This window comes from Molothrus ater, chromosome 3, assembly GCF_012460135.2.
Source record: "Molothrus ater isolate BHLD 08-10-18 breed brown headed cowbird chromosome 3, BPBGC_Mater_1.1, whole genome shotgun sequence".
In the NCBI taxonomy this organism is placed as follows: domain Eukaryota; kingdom Metazoa; phylum Chordata; class Aves; order Passeriformes; family Icteridae; genus Molothrus; species Molothrus ater.
The window spans coordinates 109977088-109998398 of NC_050480.2; the positions used below are offsets into that span (position 1 = coordinate 109977088).

The 21311-nt window shown below is 41.5% G+C and overlaps 1 protein-coding gene across 1 annotated transcript in view; it reads right to left on the reverse strand.

The window, feature by feature from the left end:
- The window catches only part of PKHD1 (PKHD1 ciliary IPT domain containing fibrocystin/polyductin), a 236301-nt gene that overhangs the window by 82686 nt on the left and 132304 nt on the right, over positions 1-21311 (reverse strand). The window contains 3 exon segments of the mRNA XM_054514344.1: positions 3350-3487; positions 11052-11171; positions 12952-13017. Of these exon segments, the coding sequence (XP_054370319.1) occupies positions 3350-3487; positions 11052-11171; positions 12952-13017 (324 nt within the window).

Consider the following 21311-nt stretch of genomic DNA (forward strand, 5'->3'; position numbering starts at 1 on the left):
GAAACTGAATGACTTGGAAAGGGTAAAAGCCAAACAGGCAGAGGCTGAGGGGTTCATTGAAGGGAATACAAACAGTCCAATGAACTTCTCAAACCACTTTTTTTCTGTGATCCAGAATGAAAATACATCTTGTTACGCCAACAGAATCCCTTCTTCATACAAGCTGGACAGCTGTGCAGGGATGGTGTGTGACTGCAGGGTGGGACTCAGCCCACAGCCAAAGATGGGACCCACACAACAGAGGTGCTGGAGAAGTTGGAAAAGACAGTAAATTGGTGAAACTCACTGGTGCTCTAATTACTGCTCTTTATTTACTGCTAACACATGGCCATTTAATGAAATACACTGATTTATCCTTTGACAAATTAGTATGGGGGTTCTTCCTGGAAAAGAGGGGGAATAAATGCATTAGAGCTCTCACCATGAGCAAGTTAAGGGGCATTAGAATTGTCTGGGGTTGCCTCTCCAGACAATCAAGCCGTGAGCTAATGATGACCTTAGGCTTCTTGCCTCCAATGAGTGACATGACTGACAAGCAGCCATCAGGAGATATGTGAAGGAGAGAATGTGACAAGTTGAAATAAAAAGAGAAATCCTATCTGGATAATTACTTGGCAAGCTCTACTATAAAAAGCAAAAGCAGCCTGCCAGCAAAGAGCAGCTGAGTGCAGTTTAGTTCAGGATGAGTCCAACAGATCAATGTGTGCCAAGTGAACTTCAGCATTTCCTTCAGCTTTATTGGGAGCTGAGGGCTTTGCTCAGCAGTGGAACAGGGCATTTGCTGCACATATTGCCTGAGTTTTAATGCTTGTGGGTTAAAATGGACAGAATCATCCTAGCTGAGAATGGAAAAACAACTGTGAGATGTTGAACTCATCACTTCTTACCTTGCTTTGACACAGATGTGCTAAAGATATTTAGCACTTCACTTTCTCTCTGAACCTCAAACTTCCTTTTATAAGCTGGAAAAATAGCCAATATTTACAATATCATAGTACAGAGAAATAGAAATAAATGGTGTTACTAAAATACTACTGCAAACATCACCATAAAATAAAAGATTTTGAAGGATAAAGTGAAAGAGAGAAACTCCTTACCTTAGGGGTAGGACTATGAAAGTAGAAATAATCAGAAAGTTTCCCTGGATCCAACAACATTAAAGGTCTAGGAGCACCCAGAGATATTCCTGTGCGGGTAGAACCACACATTTTCCTTTGGGTTTTCTGAAAGTTCTGACAGAGTTCTTTGTGGATCTTAAATCATCTCACATCTTCCAGGGATCATCATTCACGTGGATTGTGATCATACATTAAAGAGAAAAGTAATGATTGACCCTGCACAGTCAATGGTGTTCCAAAAATTCTGATTTCCCAACCATCCCTACTTTCTCATCCCAGTTTGCCTGTAAATTATTGTTTCAATAAAATTAATTAGGTTCTTGTTATGGTTGATAAACTCCAATTTTACACTGATTTTTTTCCCTTTGCTACATATTTCCCATCATCATTTCTTTCCAAGCATTTATGGTCATGACTTAACCTTCTGACTTTGTTTTCTCTCTGCAGAGAAGAAGTCAAGTGCTCTGGAGGACACCAAAACCAGATAAGATGAATTTCTAAACTGATCATTGTTCTCTAGGAGTTCAATGGAACAAAATACTCTAGCTTTACCAGAAAGTCTCTGTCTCAGGCCATGGAATTAGAAGGAATAGCATGTGGTTATAGATTTCTACACTGAAAATAGGGCATGGAGAAATTACACAACAGGCAGGACCTGGGGATTTGGCTCACGTGATGCCAACCTGAGATCCTGCTCAGGCAATGCTGAACACTGATGTCCACATCTATTAAATCTGTTTACTAAACTGTCTCATTATCTATTTTGTGTCAGGATTTCTTTAGGGTGTGGTGGAGTTGGACAGATGGGCTTCAAAACCCTTCCTTCAGGCGTGGAACAGGCAGGGTTGGACAGATGGGCTCCAAGACATTTCCATAAGGCCTCGAACACATGGGAAGGGAAAGGGGAAGGGAGGAAAAAACAGGCACTCCCAGCTCTATATGCAGGCAGAGAAGCCAGTATGAGATGTGGGAGACTTGCAGAGCCTCTACCCACCCAACATCTCACAGCTGAAACAAGGACAGCTTTCCAGGAGATGCTGGACTGCAACTCAACAGCTGCAATTACCTGTTTGGCTTTTAATATCATTACTACTCACAGATGTGCTGGAGGGGAGTTTGTGCAGCAAAGTGCCTCAATGTTTTTTTAATAAGTGTTTTTAGCAATGAACACATGCTTTTTCTTAAAACCAATATGAAACCGTATTTAAAGTGCAAAGGAGTCTAAGTAAGAAATGACTGACAGTCTTTTAAGTATATATATTTTTTAACCTCCCAGATTAAGCTTTCCAACCTCTTTTTCCAAAGAAAAACACAAGACAGCAAAATAACTTTTTTGGCCAGTACTATATTAACTAAACAGTCCCTTGAGATTAACAACAAACAAATATTGAAGCAGACTTCCTCAGGAGGTGATTACACAAACAAATTCTCTTTTTAAAGTTCATGAAACCAATCTTGAGAAAGGTCAAGCAATGATCAACAATGTGATCCCTGCGTCCTAAGGATTCCTGTAAGTAAATATAATGCCTGGCTTTAGAAACCTTGATATTTAAAAGGAATTATGTGAGCAATTACTTCAGAGTGGAAAAACACCAATCCTGATTGTTGTAAATAATGTGGAACAGCCCCGGTGACTTTGGGGACTGTGAAACAGCTGGAAGTAGGGGCAAGGTGGTACCTTCCTGTGGTCCTGGTCCTCATCTGTACAGAGGGATGAGAAGAACAAGTGTGATGAATCCAGCTGTTTCACACCACAGCAGGATTTGCAGGCATTCAGGGAATTCTTCATGAGTTTGTTTATGTTGGCTTTAAATATTTCTGTGTCACAAAAAGTGTCCTGTTAATGCCCATAGGCACCAGGCATTGCCTGAACACTAGGGCAAATCCTGCCCTGAGGAATTACTGTCTCATAAAGCAACCCCCACAGGGAGTAGGGAGGTCTTTTACACATATCAGATAAAATCTCTGCCCCGGTGAAACCAGGAGTGAGGTGCAGATTGCAGTATTTGTAGCATGTTGCCATTAAAGGAGTAGGTAATTAACTCCAGTGGATAATCATCCTGCTTCCCATGGATTCTGGGTGTCCCATCTGCAGATATCCAGATAGCCACAGGGCATTAGTTTGGAGAGCATGTTTATGGTGACACTTTAAGTCATTCTCCACAGTTTTTTTTTTCCTATCAAGAGCAGAAATAAACCCCAGGCATCCCAAAAATGAGCTGTTCACTCACCCACTCTCAGCACACCCCCCAGCACCACGACACAGGCTGCACTCAGGACATTGCTGGAGCTGCTGGGGAACTCGAGGGTTCCCAGGATGTAGAGTCCTCTCAGAGGGGGAAGAGCCACATCCACCAGGATGGTCCTGTCTGGGAAAAAAAAAAGCAGAGGGTTGTTTAGGTCAATGGCAGCCTGACAACACCACTTGCCAAAAAGAATGTCAACTTGGCTTGAGTTTTGTTTCTCAGATTGGTTTTCACAGAATCATGGAATGGCCTGGGCCTTGAACATCTTCTTGTTCCAACCTCCTGCCATAGGCAGGGACTCCTTCCACTATCCGTCATTTCTCCAAGCCCTGTCCAGCCTGGCCTTGGACATTTCCAGGGACACACTCACAGTTTCTCTGGGCAACCTGTGCCAGGGCCTCACCATCCCCTCAGGGAAGAATTTCTTCCTCATATCTAATGTAAACCTACTCTTTTTCAGTTTGAAGCCATTAGCCCTTGCCCTGTCCTTGCAAAGGGTCTCTCCCCATCTTTCCCATTTTTGCCTCATGGAACTGAAGAGGACAAGAGAGTTTTTTTGAAGAAAACAAGAATGACAAAATGCCTCATCCCTGGAAGCATTCAAGTCCAGGTTGGACAGGACTTCCAGGAGCAACCTGGGATAGTAGAAGTTGTCCTTGCCCATGGCAGGAGGTTGGAACAAGATGAGCTTTAAGGTCCCTTCAAATACAAACCCTTCTGGGTTCTAGGATTGATGGAAATGGAAAAATATCCATCAGTATCACTGAGGTGTGTCACGGTACAAAGGGCCTGCAAGTCCCCACCTTGTCCACAACAGTGATCAGGGTGACAAACTGCAGCCACACACCATGAACTACCTCCACTGACTCCCTGTTACCACTTTTCCCTCTTTTCATCTTGGCTTTGCTCTCAGTTAGGTTTAGAGTATGAAAACTCACCTCTTCCTCACCATCCAAGAGGAAAGCTTTGCTTACACAAACACAACCTGCAGGAAGCCAGAGGTCATGGAACCACAGAATTTACTAAACTTGGAAAAGAGCTCTGAGATCACTGCCAGGTCCACCATGAGTTCCATTCTGCATTCATATTCCCCTCTAAAAATCAGTTAGCAATGACCAGCAAAGCACCATTCCCTCAGATCCATAAGGAGAAAGCAAGGGGGATATTTTTACATTTCAGAACAGAGTGGAAACTTTTGTGGCTTGAGCACAATGACAGCATCACTGCTGCTTCCTAAAGCTGCAAGTCTGCAGCCTGGGAACCTTTAAAATGTCTCTTAAATGTTCCAAGTAGGACATGAGCAAGGATGTAAATGGTGGATCATTTAGAGCCCACTGCACAGACGTGAATTCCACCCTCAGGGCCCATCTAATGCTCTTGGATGTCACTAAGAGCTTCTCAGCTGATTGCACTGGAAAACAGCTCAGGCCCTGAAACTGTGGTTTCCATGCCCTTTCATTATTGACAAGAGTAACAGTATGGTGCCTCTCTCAGTCAGTGGGTGTTCCTGGAAGAAGGAAAAGCAAGGTGTTTCCCTAGCAAGGGGTTCAATAATATGATCTAATCATGGCTTTCAGAGAAATAGATTGCAGGAAAAAAAAATCTTCATCACAATGACAGCCCTACCCTACACAGAGATCTTCTGTGACTCTCATTGTTCTCATAAGCACTCATTGCAAGGCATTGATACAAAAAAAAAGGGGGACATTATGGAACACACATATTTTTCTGGTGTATTTTGACAGAGTGGTGAGAATGGGACACTTGAAACCGATTTTGTGTGGAATATAAGAACCATGAAGTGACTTGGGAAGTGGTTCAGCTACTTAACAGTTTCACTTCTGCCTGTGGACATTGGCAACTGCTGTGGATGGGAACACAAATGACCACAAAATGGGTAGCACAGAGAAAGTCCTTGCCAAAAATCTTGTAATCAGGGGCTGGCTCGAACTATTTAGCACACACATTTAAGAAAATTCCCAAGCCCTGCTTGCAGAAAACATAATCAATATGATTCTGTGAAAACCTACATGAAGTACACACAGAATTGGACTGAAAGAAAATATTAATAGCATTTTCTAGTTTTTTACTCCTTGGTTTTGCAACCCTGTAGTTTCACAACCTCCAGGGAAAGGAAAATTTTATTTCAGGTTCTGTTTTCAGGCTTGGAGTTCTGGCTCTGCTTACAGACTTGTTTGTCTCCTACCTACATATTCCTTGTGAATCAATTATCCCACCTCTTCCTTTTCCCCTCTGTATTTTCATCCTTTCTCTCTGGCCATGAGCACCCTGAAAGCCCAGGATGTTTGCTCTCAAGGACTATGCCAAGTACAGCAGCAAACCATGGCCAATCTGAACCCCTCATCCCAAAACAAATTCCCTGCATCCTTGGGCTGAAACATCTTTCAAGCATGCAAAATTTTCACAGCATTCAGATGAAGTAAGTCTCTAGGGAGGGCATTTTTTTCCCCTCTAAATCTTATGGTGTTAGTACTTAATATATTTTTACAGGCATGGAGAGATTCCTGTCTATAATCTCTTTACAGGACAGGTACAGTCCCATGCCCTGCAGAACTGTGAAGGGAAGGCTCAGGATGTGAGGATAGGAAACAGAGAGGAGAATAAAAAGGGAGATGTTGTTAAAATGGTATCTCTCAGACAGAAGGGGAATCTAGTTTGTGAAATCACAGCTCAAGAATGTGGCAAAAATCTGCAATTGACAAAGGCCATAAGTATATTCATCAAACACAGGCTGAAACATTTTTACAAGGAAGAGAAGCAGTGCTCCCAGGCATGCCATTTATATGTCACATTTCAGTCTAGAACAGAGATTTTTTGCTGAGTTGCACATCTTTCTAAAAAATGTTTTATAAAGGAAATGCTGACTGCTCTGCATCTGTGGCATCATGTGTGGGAGCCTTGAAACAGAGGAGTGAGAAATTCCCCCACTCAGAGATATCTTTGCAAACCTTGAGTTTCCTCGGTCTAAAAGGACAACACTCTGAGGTGTGATGCTTGGGGTGTGAAGTTCTCAGAGGATGAAATGTTGCTCTGCAGAAACAACAGAACATGGGGGGGGAAATGTTTCCACACTTGAAGAAAAAAGCAAACAGATTCAAAAGCAACTTCCTTACAGAATACACTCATTTACCTCGTAGAGGGAGATATGACTTAGCAGTTAAAATAGGCTTTAGGTCACTGAGCTCAAAGGATTTACCTTCAGAGAAAGACAAACTGGAGCTGTTTTCCCACCATGAAAATTTTCATATAACTGCAAGAAACCACTTTCAGCAAACCATAGTTTGAGCTTGAGAACAGGGCAATATTTCATTGTACATACACTTTTTTCAGACTAAAAGCTCAGGTATGCCAGTCTTAATGTTCATATGTACAATACTGAGAAGGCATTAATGACTACAGCAATGACACAAAATGCCTTTGATCAGCCACATTGCTGTATAAAACACCATAGCATGCCATTGAATGGAAATCAGGCACAACAGAGGAGCCATTATATGGGATACAGTACTCCAGCATTCATCTCTTCAAACAGAAAAACTTCAAAGAAAATCAAAATCAGAAAATGAAGAACAGAGTGGATTCCACCACTGGAGAGAAAAAAAAAAAAAAAGGAAGATAGAAATTGCCAGAGGCTACATGATATCATATCAATACCCTTCAAAACAGCATTCCTTTGCTTGGAATTATAACACATTCTCCTTCCACCCAAAGCACACTGCATCAGGCGTGTGCCACCCTAAAAACCATAAACCAAAGCCCTGAAAATCCCCGGGCTTTGGGAAGCTAATGCCACTGCTGGCTGCTGGAATGGCATGACTAAACTCCTCTGGCTTGGTTTCCAAGGTGGTGTGGCTGCTGAATCCTGATGCATGTGACAGGTCCTTGTGGGATGGCTGTGGCTCTGGAGGATGAACCTCCAGGGATAAAAGCACAAGCTGTGGCAGCCTGAGCTGAGGATTTCCAGATCAGGCTGGAAGAGACTCATATCCACCAGGGAGACAGTCACTGAGGAGAATCGCAGCAACACACCAACACTAAAAGTCATTTTCACATGAGGAACCCAGCTTTGCTGCAAGTGAAAGTCATCTTTTTACTGTCTGTGAAGTCAAACATGGCAAAAAAAGAAAGAACTTGGTACACAACTGTAGTGGTGTCCACAGGGGTCTTAGGATGAGGGAAGAGAAAAGAATGTTGACTCTACGTTTCATAAGGCTTGATTTATTATTTTATGATATATATCATACTAAAACTATATTAAAAGAATAGAAGAAGGGATTTCATCAGAAGGCTGGCTAAGAATAGAAAAAGAAAGATAACAAAGGCTTGTGACTGACCAAGACAGTCTGGACAGCTGACTGTGATTGGCTATTAATTAGAAACAACCACATGAGACTAATTACAGATTCACCTGTTGCATTCCACAGCAGCAGATAATCAATGTTTACATTTTGTTCTTGAGGTCTCTCAGCTTCTCAGGAGTAGAAAATCCTAAGGAAAGGATTTTTCATAAAACATGTCTGTGACACACAACCCCAATTTCCTAGCTTGCCCAAATTTCTAGATGTCAAGCAGGCACCAAGCAAGAACACAAAAACCTGATTTCTAATATGTATATTTTGCTAATAGAGGCATTTTCTACCTTTTCAAACCTTCCTGAGACCAGCCTATGAGGTAGCCCTAATGTTGCAGTTCTGCTTACTTTGTTAAATAAGCAAATTGAAGCCTTCAACAGCTAAATTTAGACAGTGCCCCAGCTCTCCAGTGAGCTCTAGGAATCCACATTCAGTCAAAGATTTCACCAGTGTCTGACCAGAGTCCTTCCCTGTACTTCTTCACACTAGAAATGAACACTAAGCATCTATTATTTGCTTTTATGACCCGAAAACTGATCTATTATTTGGTTTTATGACTCTAAAACTGTTCTTTGGGGGCTGGAAGGATTGAGCCAGTCATGCACAGCATACCAGAAGCAAGCTCATGTCTTGGCTTTCAACCAGAAAATCATTTTAGATGGCTCCCAGAAGAGAATTTTAAGTAACCAGAAGACAGCAAGGAGTAAGACACAGCTGCATCTTGCCAGGAGTGAATCACAAAAACTTATTTTGGTGTGCATAGCAGCGCAAAGTTTGGGTGGTTTCTAGAATATTTGTTCTCATGAGAACAAATTCTCACCTTTTTGAAGCCATCTGGAGTCATTCTGAGATAAGCAGGGTCTATACAAACCAGTGGAAAAGGGAAGAGAAACATCCATAAAATGCTACAATTAAACATACATTTTAAAATTGTTGATTTCATTTTAGATTTTTGATCCAAGCAAGGGGCTGGCTTTCTTTGAACTGGAGACTCAAACACTTGTGGCAGCAAAGCAAAGCATGCAAAATGGACAGAAAATTCATCTTGCCTAACTTCATTTTAGTGCATTTAGAGCAACAAATCCAGTTCCCTTATCACTTGGTGAGGACCATGACTCTAATTTCAGACCCTGTACTCTGTTGACATCAATGCCAGTGAGTGTCTCAACACCTCCAAAGCAGCAGGACTAAAGAGGGAGAGCAGAAATAAAATAGAGAGAGGGTGACCAGTGAAGGAAGAGATGAAACAAAATTGGTGGTTTGATACAGCTTGTATTTGTGTTCATGTTTGTGTTCTCAGGATAAAATCAGAGGATTCCAGAAAGGCACTGGAGAGGAGAATAGTTTCTGCACATCAACCAACACACACATTTACTCTAGCAAAGGGAATGAAGAGATTTTTTATAGAATCATAGAATAACCTGGGTTGGAAGGGACTCGCAAGAGTTCAGCTCCTGGCCCTGCACAGAACAGGCCCAAGAACCCCACTGTGTGTCTCAGAGTGTGATCTGGAGCCTTCTCCAGCATCATTGCCCTTCTCTGGACATGCTCCAGCTCCTCACCTTTGCAGGAAACACAGAAGAGTTTTATTCATCATGCATCACAAACTCATCCTTCATCTTCTACTCTCTTGATCTGATCTAAAAAACAGAACTCCAAACCCTCAGCCAAACCTATTTATTTATTTTTTTATTCTCTGCTTCTGTGCAAATTGTGATTTTCCTCTTCACATCTGCAACTGACACGTGATGGTGAGGACTGGAATGCTCTGGTCTTATGGCAGTAATGGGCTGATATTGGTGGACCAGTTATCACAGAATCACAGATTCACAGACTCATTAAGGCTGGAAAAGGCCTCCAAGACCATCGAGTCCAACCTGTGACCAACCCCACCTTGTCACCAGCCCAGAGCACTGAGTGCCACCTCCAGAGCTTCCTTGGACACATGCAGGGACAGGGACTCCACCACCTCCCTGGGCAGCCCCTGCCAATGCCTGACCACCCTTTCCATGCAGAAATTCTTCCTGACCTCCAACTTTATCTCCTCTTCAGTTCAATGTAAGTTCCCCCCAAAAGTGAAGAAAAGTAATATTTTTAAAAGTACAGGCTTTAGGGTTTTTTTCATACTTATTAGAAAATTGAAGATTAAACTAAATATATATTGAAGGTGGATCATAATTCTTAATGTAACCTTCAATTTTATAGAAATATATATGCATGTGTGTGTGTGTATAGATGTATATATGTGGGAGGAGATGTTTGTTTTGGTATTTGGACATGGAATTTCAGTCATGGTTAGGGTTTATCTTCACATATATATATATATATATGTATGTATGTGTGTGTATGTGTATGTATATATATATGAAATCTTTAATGACACAGGCCAGAGAAGCCCTAAAAATTACTGAAGTTCCATGTCCAAATACTAACACAAACATTTCCTTCCACAAAATCCATAAACCAAAACCAGGTAGGAGAGGAATAGGCATGAAGGGGTGTTATCCACATTCCACATTTCCAGAAGTGGAGCTGTGGTAGGCAGAGAGACTTAACTGGTTTCAAACAAATGAGAAGGAGACAGCATCAGCTTCTAGAATATTTCAGATACATATCCAACAACATTAATTGGAAATTCAATAATTATATCTGGAAAGGACTCAGGACCTCATGTAGTCCAATTTCTTGATCAAAGGAGGGTCAGCTCTTATGTAAAATGGTTATCATAAGCTTTTCTCCAGATTTTATTGCAAATTCCCTAATAAATTTACTAAAATCCATTTTTCATGCAGTAATGTTGTATGATGAGTGGGGATTTAGATGTAACTCAAGTTGAAATGCAGGCTTAAGCTAAAATATCTAGGAGGCATCCATGGCAAATGGTTTGAGAAATTACCATTGATAAGTAGGAATTGCAACAGAAAAATAAAATGCAAGGTGATGCAGAAATGTAAAATATGATCCTTGCACAAAACACAAAGAGAGATGAGTGAAGAGATGAGCTCTTTGTGAGCTGTGGTTCTGGGTCTTTCAAGTTCTCTTCTGAATTAAGGTCCCTGTACATACTCTAGCTTGAAAGTCAGCATAAGTGCTTGTGTTTGTGTGCATGTGAAAATGGAAAAGAATTATCTTTTTCTTCCTAAAACTACATTTTTGTACTGCAGTCTGTGTGACAAGGAACAAATATGGGGTCCTCCACACACTGGATTGGCTGCCAGGGTCAAGGAGCCCTTATTGGAACACAAATATAAATCCCAATGTAGGCAGAGCCCAGCACCTCCAGAGAAATCAAACCCCTTTCCTTCCTCACGTACTTGGCAAGATGATGACATCTTCCCCAGGGCCTGGGATGCTGCCATTGGATCCGCCCCAGCCTTTTCCCACACCATTCCACGTCTCTGGGAGTGACCATTTCAAGACAGCACTAGAAGGAGCTACAAAACAGAACGCATAAAGACAGAATTATTATTTTCTGTAGCTGGAAGAATTGCCATTTCTTTGATAGTCAAGCATCTGTGACATTAACATCCTCCTTTTGTCACTGCTAACTGTTCTTTGTTATTTTCCATGTTTAAAGAAAACTGTTTGATTGAATTCCCAGGGCACTGGGAATTTCCATACTTTCCCAAAGTATGAAAAATTTAAAATAATTGTTGATCAACTCTTACAAGCTTGCCAACACCCAGAAAAGCAATTTTCCCTTTCCAAAAGGTGACCAAGACGTGCCTTGGAAAAGCAGCTTAACCAAGACACATGGAAACTCCTGCTCCTTCTCCAAAATTTTCTTTTTCAGGTCAATCCAAAAGAAAAATCCTGAGACTTAGGAAAATATTGGAAGAAACTGAGCTCACAAAATGCAGCTGCTTGACTTGCACTTGTGTTTTAGAGAGCCAACTAGCCAGGCTCCATAAATGAATTGCCCCTAAATTTGCTGTCCCTAAGGAGAGGAAGGGAAGCCTTCAAGGGAAAATCCTGCACACCAAGTTTAGTAAATCCTAGACTAATGCAGGCAGGGCCTCCCTCTGGAGGCCTCTGCAAGCACCTACTTCTGTCCTTCCACTGTAAAGGGAATTCTGGTAATTTTTTCTTGAGGAGAGCTTCTTTGGGGATTGAAAATATGGGAGCAAGCACATGCCCAGGTTTTAGGGGCTAGACCCAGCTCAGTAATGTTGTAGTGTACAAAAAAACTCTGTTGTCAGCACAGGGAAACACAGAAATTAAACCTATGTCAAGTTCCTTAAGTTTGGGTCTGTCTCTCCAATCACTTGTCTGTTCTGGGAGAAACACCCTGCCAAAATGTCTCTAAACCCCTTTTCCACATAAGTGATTATTGTTAATATACAACATAGGAAGGCAGCTGATATGGTGCCTTAAGTTTTAGCTTTCACATTTTTCAGATTCTGTTCTGCCTTAGTGTGTGACTCTGAACTTCATATAAAGTGTCAGCAAGCTCTCCTCACGGTTCAGTCAGACAAAACAATCCTTTTCCAGCCTGAGAACCAAGGACACCATTGCAACTTCAGGCCCAAATCATGTAAACAACAGCAAATTGGGGAGAACAGTCTGGGAGGATGGGACTTCATAACCTGGAGCTGCAATTTGACAATTAACCCCAATATGTAAATGGACAAAAACTTATACAAGTGGGAAAACTCATGACCAGTCATCCATTTTGGATCCATTTTGGGTCCATCTTGGGTCCATCTTGGATAGAGCCATGGCTGGGCTCTTGTGCTGCCCAAGGTGTATCCTTTGAAGACCTTTCAACAAATACCTACTTTATTCCTTTTACAATGTCTAGCCCCTGTTCCAGGTAGCCTCTCTAGGCAACAATACCCAAAAATATCAAAATTTGGAGGTGTCTCTTGTCTTTGGTATAATTTTCTGTCTGATTCAACACGAAACTGAGTAGTAATATCAGACTGTGGAGCACTAAAATACTCTGTAGTCTTACATTCTCCATGACCTTTCTGATCTGCTGTGGTATTTCCCAGGGAAAGTTTATAGTGTTTTATACTGTGGAATCACACATTTATCTTGAGCAATCGTAGACGGGGCTCAATGAAACACCTAAATGAATACCAAGAGCCTCTGTTGGTTTGATAGATGTACAAAATATTGAAGTGAAAAATAGCAATTTACTCCTGAAAAAGCCATAAAAAAGAAATGGTGTGACTCCCAGATCAATGTTTTCTGACACAGACTATAACATACCTGGGGTAGGTAAAGCCACTCTTTCCTTCTCTTTCAGTGTGACCTGAATTAAATCAGCTCCTGTGACTGAACACAGAGAATTTTAGGGAGTTACAGCAAGGCCTTTCAAATTAACACCAAAAAACATTAATAAATCAATTTCCACACATGAATTCCTGAAAACATTATACATTTCTTACAAAAAACATTTTCTTTAAGAGCAACTATACATGTTTTCTAAGCATTTTTTGTCCTTTTTTTTATGCATTGAGAAAGGATTAAACAAACACATTTTAATTTACAGATACGGAAGGTCTCAAGACAACTCATTAGAAACAGCTAAAAAGAAAACATTCAACAATCAGAAATTCTAAGCTGGAACTCGAATCTCATTTATCCCACTATAAATCCACAGCAGTTCCACTCACATAAGTGATATCACACCATTGAATGCATAATGTATTAACTGGCTCAAACAGCGAAATACAGCTTTTGTTTTGTAGTTTAGTTTTGATTTTTTTTTTTTTTTTGCCCCAAAAATCTGGTATCTGAAAGAGATGCTTTAATTAGCCAGACGTTATAGACTGGAGACAGGGACCCTGTGTTCTCTGCTGTGAAAAGGGGTCAGCAGCAATTATCACAGTGGTAACCTTTGTGCCAGTGTATTGTCAGCAGGAGAAGGGCCAGAATAATGCAAATCAAAGAGGAGCAGGAGAAAGCTGCTTCAGACCCAGCTAAAATCCCACCTCCTCTTCATCTCCAGTGGCACATAAAGGCACTTCCTTTCAGTCACCAGACTGGAACAACTGTAGGTTAAAATAGAAACACTCTGACAAACAAATAAATCTCCTGTCCTCTGCCCAGCCCCTTATGGTGACCCTAAAGTGTTGTTGGAAGATTTTTGGGGGGTAGAAGTATTGTATCAATGAAGCCATTGTCAGAGCTTTCCTCAGTTCCAGAACATTCCTGGAACTTTCCTCTGTGTGCATCAATCCACCGATGGGATTTCATGCCATATTGTAATTTACTTATTTTATCTTTAAACAAGTCTCTGTACTTTTAAATTGTGAAACCCATCCTTCCCTAACACCCTCCTTTTCTCCCAGTGCAACTGAGCAAATTTAAAATAACTGAGGTTCATTAATTTTAAGTGTTCAATAAATTAGTATGAATAATCAAAAAACTTGATTCTTTCTGATAATTACTATTTGATGTCAGTTGAAAGCACTCGATTGAGTTAGCAGCATATGCTCCTATGCCAAATGAGGCTTCCATAATTAAATAGAAACTGATTCCATGAGGTTTTTCTCATGTCTGATTAATTAGTAATCAGGTGCCTCAGCCCTGTTCTTCAGTGACACCTTCTCTCCCAACGGTAGCTGGGATCTGATCCACGTATCAGTCAAATCAATCTGCCCCAAACCATCACACAGAGCTCACACTGAACAGCAGCATGCCTTGAGTGGCCACAAGGTGAACATTTGAGGGGAAAAACATGACATGAAACTGCTAATTTAAAGCCTCTGACACAGCTCTTGTGGCTTTCAGACAATACATCTGTGTGAACATTTATGGTTATGGTGTTTTTCCTTCTCACACAGGGCAAAACAGTTGCCAAAGCTGACAAAACAGTCTTAGTAAAAACAAGACAACCAAGCCTTGACAATATCCTTTTTCACCTCAATATATTTTGTGAGGCTTGTTGGGTTTGGTTTTTTGTCAGTTTTGTTTTTTTTTTTTTTTTTTTTTGCTTACTTTTGCAGGAACTAGAGTGAAATTATCTAATTAAGGATGTTTGTATTTTTCAGAGAAAAGCTGTTCTAATTAAATCCTGAGGGGACATAAAACTTGATCAATATGGTGCATAGACCTCCTAACAGGGTTCAATCCCCTTATATGGAGAAGAAAGGAACAATTAAGACTTAATTCAGTACAGAGCTTTATCACTGCCATATCCAGAGTCAGGGCAATAATAAAAGTTTCTCATATTTGAAGTGTCATCCCACCAGAGAGCCTGACAATTAAAACCATTATAAGTTATTTATACTCTTGACATGAGCATAAGAATCAGGGACAGAATTCTCCCTGATTCTCCCCAGAACTCTCCACATCCTTGTAACTTGTACAATTATTTACATCCATGGGGTGTAAAGTGCACCGGTTGTGAATCAGCAGTGTTTTGTTGCCTTTTCCCACAAATACTCCTAAAAACTGATCAGGAAATGTAGAGGCCTTGGGATTAATCAAGGCTACAGTGACACAGTCCTTCTGGTGGTTTTGTTTTGCTGCTGAGTACGTTATCACTGGGTTCTGCAGGACAGGAAGAGATACAGGCACTACAGATGAAGGACATCATTAGTAAACATTGAATTAAGGTGACTCTTGGCAAAATGTAGTTATAAGGCTCCAGGGTTTAGTTGTATAAAACCTTTATAAGGCTCATCAATTTTCTGCCTTATTACAGCTCCTCCTGGATGTTTGGGCTGTGGATCATAAATATAGGCCTTCTGGATGATACTGCTGGTAACTTTTCCTGGTTCAGGGCTCCTTGAGTGAACATGAAGGAGGAGCAACTCAGTCTTTTATCAGCTTTGCAGTGACTTGGAATTTTGCCTGTGGATATTAGGAAGGGCTGAAACTAGGATAAATGGCTCCAATAGCCTGACTTACAAATAACAAGCAGCTCCATGCTATTTAACATCAATTGGGCTAACATCCATCACTGGGAAATCAAAACTTTTTAGACAGCACAATCAACAACACAGTAAGACACACCTCTAGAAACTGGAGAACCTAGGAGAGGGTGTTTTGTCATCCCCTGTGAGAATCTTCTGCAGGAGATACCCAGAAGTGTGATATAATGAGGACAATGTGTTAGGGAGAAGAGGTGAAAGAACCCATTTTATATACATATAACTGAATAGATACAATTATATATATATATATATAAGATATATAGATATAAATATAGATATATATATATATATACACATATACACATACACATATATATGTATATAAGTCTTGGGTTGATGGACACAGATTCTTGCTTACAGCAGATTGCCATTTGTGTAAAATTCCTCCTGCAGACATCACATAATCAAAAAATCAACCCTGACAGGATTATAAGGGCATTTCATCATCTTTTTTCTGCAACTGCTGCACTCTCTGGTTTCTCTGCTTCCATGCCGGAAGGACAGGAGCTCACCCACCAGGAGAAGGTTGTTTTTTCTCTTTTTGTCTATTTCAAAAATTGAGCAACTGAGGGAATGGGGTGGGGGGGGTCTCAGCCTGGAGAAAAAGAGTCACAGGGAGGATCCTATTGCTCTCTGCAACTGCCTGGAGTGAGGTCATAGCCAGGTGGATGTTGGTCTCTTCTCCTAGGCAGTGAGCAAGAGGACAAGAGGAAATGGCCTCAAACTGTAATTAGGGGAGGTTCAGGTTGGGCATCAGGAAGAATTTATTTTTTGGAAGGGTGGTTAAGCACTGCTACAGACTGCCTGGGGAGTTTGTAGAGTCACCACACCTGGACCTGTTAAAAAAATTCCTGGATGTGGTCCTCAGTGCTCTGGTCTGGGTGACAAGGTGGGGATGGGTGCCAGGCTGAACCTGGTGGCCTTGAAGGTCTTTTCCAACATAAATCATTTTATGATTCTATGATTACAAGGAGCACCTCTTTGAAAAGAACTGACTCTCATTTCATGGAGGTCACAGAGCAGCCCACATCTGGTCAACTGGCCCTCTGAAACAACTGGTATGGGTGAGTTTTATCTGGCTGGAAGAAAAGATTCATCCCTGTACAATCAGTTCTCTGTAAAGAATTAACTCCATTCTTCATGCCTTTCACCTAGGATTCTCCTTTACCCCCAAGCAATAGGGCTGCAGAAAATATCTGTGTTTATTTATTTTCTGTATTTTCATATTAGAAACAAACATTCTTTAGAGTGTTTTTCCTCCTATACAAAGCAATTACAGAAACCCACAGAGCCTAATGGAAGTGAGATCATTCTTTAGGAATCTAGAAAAGACAAAAAGTATAATCAAATTATTTTTTTAGGAACTATGGAAATTGTAAACCTGCTTCTGACACAGCAGTAATGTGAGGTTCAGCCTTAGGCCCTCTTAACAACTCACACATGAGCAGCCTGAGCAAAGTCAGCAGGATGACCCATCTGCATAAAAGTTGTGTCTACTGAAAAATGTATTTGGGATAAATAAAAAGTTTGATAATCCTTTCTGTGATGTTTCCAATAATGTTTCTGTCCAGCACTTCAAATTTTAGGGAAAAAAAAAAGCCAAGAGAAATCTGGAGGTGAAGGAAGCCAACACTTTGTTTCAATCCAAAAGAAAACTGTTCAAACATTTCAAAAGTGAACTGAAAGGAAACAACATCTCTTTGGTTTTTAGCCAGTTCCAGTATTGCCCAGAGACCTTAACCAAGGAGCAGTACCACACTGTGGCACCATATGCTGAAATTTGTAACAGACTTAAAAAGCTCATAATGTTATTATTGCAATTTACAAAGGCTATTTCTCCTAAAAAATATCCCAGATGTCCACGTGGGTTGTTTCTTTCCACCACTCTTGCTATAATAAGTGTTGTTTTGGGGTTTTTTTTGCTTCAGCCTGGTCATATGTTTCACTCCCCTGAAATGTGGTTGAGCCACAGCCCATGAGTGTTTCGCAGTCACATCACAATTGCAGGCCCACAGTGACCTTTGAGGATCACTTCTCTTAGCACATAGGGTGCCCCAGAGAAAATCAGGGTGGTGCTATGAACCATGTCAAAGCAAAGCTGGTGATGTAGAAATGACTGGCATGGGATGCTTCAAGCTCCCTAAGCCTCCCCTTCACCCAGAACCCAGAAGGGACATGGGGTTACCTGTCCTTAATGCAGATTCCTTTAAAATGGTTTGAAAAGGGGATTTTTAAAGTGGCTTGGAAGCTGGTTAACAGTTTCATGTATGTAGGTAGCAGTGACTATCTTTGTTAATAGGATCATTGCCCATACAACAGAAACATTTTCCATTACAATTATTTCTCCCCATTCAGCACCCCCTGTATTCTCCTCCAAGCCTAATTTACAAGACTCCACACATCAGTGCAACTTAACTCCTTTAATCCCCTCCATAAGGTCTATTTTCTTGCCTTTTGTGCTAGACAGACCCTTTTTTTTTTTCTCCTCCCAAAGATAAACAAACACTTGCATGATGCCAGGCGGGACTGAAGAGGGGATGGGGAAAGCCTGAGCCCAAAGCAGACTTCTGGCCAGGGTGGCTTCATTCGGCTGCCTGCTTCGTTTGAATAACAATATCTTCTCAGTCACGGCGTTTTCCTTCCCCTTCTCCCCATTTTCTCCCCCATGCAGGCCCGAGTAAAAGGGCTGTGTGAATCCAGGAGCCTGCCCATTAATGAGCTGGCATCTGATCCGCATTTACCGGCGTTAATTTTCGGATGTAATGCACCCCTGCCACTTCACCACAGTTTGCCCTAAAAGGCTTTCTGAGGGGCACAAAAGCAGAGGGTCAAAAGTGAGTTGACCCCGGCCAGAATGTACAATTATTGCAAAGAGGTGGTACACCAGCAGCTGTCGAAACCCCACCGAAGCGCTTCCAAAAGTCGGAGGATGACTAATTCGCCCGCCGACTTTGGGCAGGAAGAATTATGGCCCTCCCGAGCAGCTGCAATAATTGTCTTGCCATTGTCCCCCTGCCACCCCCTACAAGTGCCCATTGTGGCCATGGAGTAAAGTGATTTTATGCTCGGGCTGATGCTGTTTGCGCCCAGCTGCCCGAGCGCTGACACACGAGCCTGCAGAGGGGGGACCCGCGTCTGCTAGACGGGGCTGCGACATACCAGACCTTTTACATAAGTCAAACAGGAACAAATGACTCTTTATCAGCCCCTTCTCCCTTTGAAGTGGTGGCTGCTTATGGGCCCTTACAGCTTTTCCTCCTTAGCCCGAGCAAACATCCTCCTTTTGATATGCTACATGCTCATTATCTCTGCCCCATTTAATGATTTTTGATTGAAGGGTGGCAGCGCAGTTGCCAAGAGGGTAGTTAAAGAGGCTCCACGCAGTCAGGACAACAAGAAAGGCTTTCCTTGTGCAGCAGCCTAAATTTGGAGTTTCTTAACAGTGTGTTCTTGTTCTTAGCAGCAGATAAGGGCTGAGCGTGAAATTCTTAATTAAGCAGTAAATAGAGAGTGGGGTGTCAGCAGATGCAGCCTGTAGCCATGGAGACCAAGTCTGATGAAGGAGGGAGCTGAGGCTCAACGCCGGCCCCGGGCTCGGGCATGACTGACAGCTGAAGAATCCGACAAAGCTTGTAAACGGGATTAATTAGTTGGCTAATTATTTCATATAGTTAAATGTAAATAAAATATTAGAAAAGAAAAAAATTCTGAAAGAGCCAACTTGCAGATTTAGGCAGGAAGATGGCAGGAAGGCCAGACCTTCCAGCCTTGTCCTCTCTGGGTGGGTGGGTAGGTGGACTGTTGGGGTTTTAAGGCCAGAAGGGACCATTGTGGCAGCTTTCTCTGACCTCCTATGGAGCATGAGTCTCGCCTCATGAGGTTTCTAATAGCTTCTCGCAGAGCTGGAGCATATTTCCCTGAAAAGACAGCCAAGCATCTTCTAAGGACCCTGAGTGATGGAAAGTCCACCACATGCCCTGAATCTGCTCTGCTGGCTAATTATCCTCACCCTCTCAGCCTGCACAGCAGAGAGATGGAGAGAAATCTCACACCAGGGCAAGGGAACTGCTTTGTTTCAAACTTTTACCCTACACCCACAGCATAGATATTAGGTACCCAACACTGAATTATTGATCTCACTCCTATAAAAGTCCTCACAGAAAATGTTCACAGCATGAATTATACATGTTAGGTATTTTCATAAATTTCCCCTCGTGTATTTTGGATTATTGTTTCTCTCTATATTAAAATGAGGAACCATAACAAGCTCTTTGTGTAATAAAAATCAAGATGAAAGTAAGGCAAGAGAAGGACAAGAAAGCATCTGTGATGCAAGAGTGGCATATGCCAGCCAGACCACTTTTGTCCCAGTCTTCCCAAAACTCTCATCTCCTCTGTTTTCAACAGCAGAGGCCAAGCTACAGATGCCATCTTCTCAGCTTTCCTATGCTGCTCTGACACTGCAAATCAGGATATGCAAACTGAAATGCAGTCACCTTTTATATTTGAAGGAACAAATTTACACTGTAAGTAAACAGAAATAATAAAACTTTTTTCTTCTTCCAGTAAATACTTGACTTGATCCCTGGTAAGGCTTAGACACAACAGCTTAATTTACAGTAGCCAATCTACACTTGAACTGTATTTAAATAGAGCCAGGACACAGACCTAAGACCAGGACCCCAATAATCTATGTGGTTATAATGCTGGCCAAATTCCTGGCACAGCTTTGGCCTAGAGCAGGCAGACTCCCAGGTGGTGACCAGTGCACCAGTACAGTTTGGGATTTAGCAAGCACAGGGATCTTTCATCATTTGAAGCCTGGGTACATCCAGCCCATTTTTAGAGCTAAAATGTTAAACTCAAGCTTTGCTGTGGCAGTTGCTTAAGGACCAGAGGTGAGCATAGAAAGTGTGATCCTCAGACTGAGGTTAAGTTTTGGGCTTCCTCAGTTCTCCGCAAAAGTGATTTTCCACACTGGTTGATTTTCACTGTTGCCAGACCAAGCTCAGTGGATTGCCTGCCCCAATTCCAGGCTTGTTTTCCTCTCCACTGTCACAATGATTGTTCTAAAGGTATCCTACATGAGAAAGCCATTTGCATGCCATCTCAGTAGTGAAAAATCAAGGTAATTTCATTACGTTTAATGGAACAGAAGAGAAAAATAATTTTTATCATGAAAATCATCATCTTTACTTTCCTGGTATGAGTCATGAAGGAGAAGCTAACCTTCCAAAGACACCAAATATTTGTGATTTCTAGTTCTGCTGCTATTAATAAAGGAACAATCATTACCTTGCCTTTGACATATAGAGCTTAGATATTTATAAAAGTATTTACTTGAGAATGGAAATTATGGAAAATGTCCATTTCTTAAAATAAAAAAAATTCCACCACATTCCATGATCTCATGTACAAAGTCACAAAGGTTTAAGATGTCTTTGGAAGTTTCCAGCCCTAGAAAAAATTCTCTCCCAGCAATCTTATTGCCTTCAGTGGGCTCAGCCTATCAAGATGACCATGTTTTATTAATGATATCTGTGAGGTAGGACCAGCTGACAGCAGAGGTCATTGGTGGAATTTAATCCCTTTATAACTCAAAAAAAAAGCCAACTCAAATACAACTGATGTCACATCACCCTCTATTTATGGGACATTCCTTTTGTTGTTAGGTCAGGCACCAGA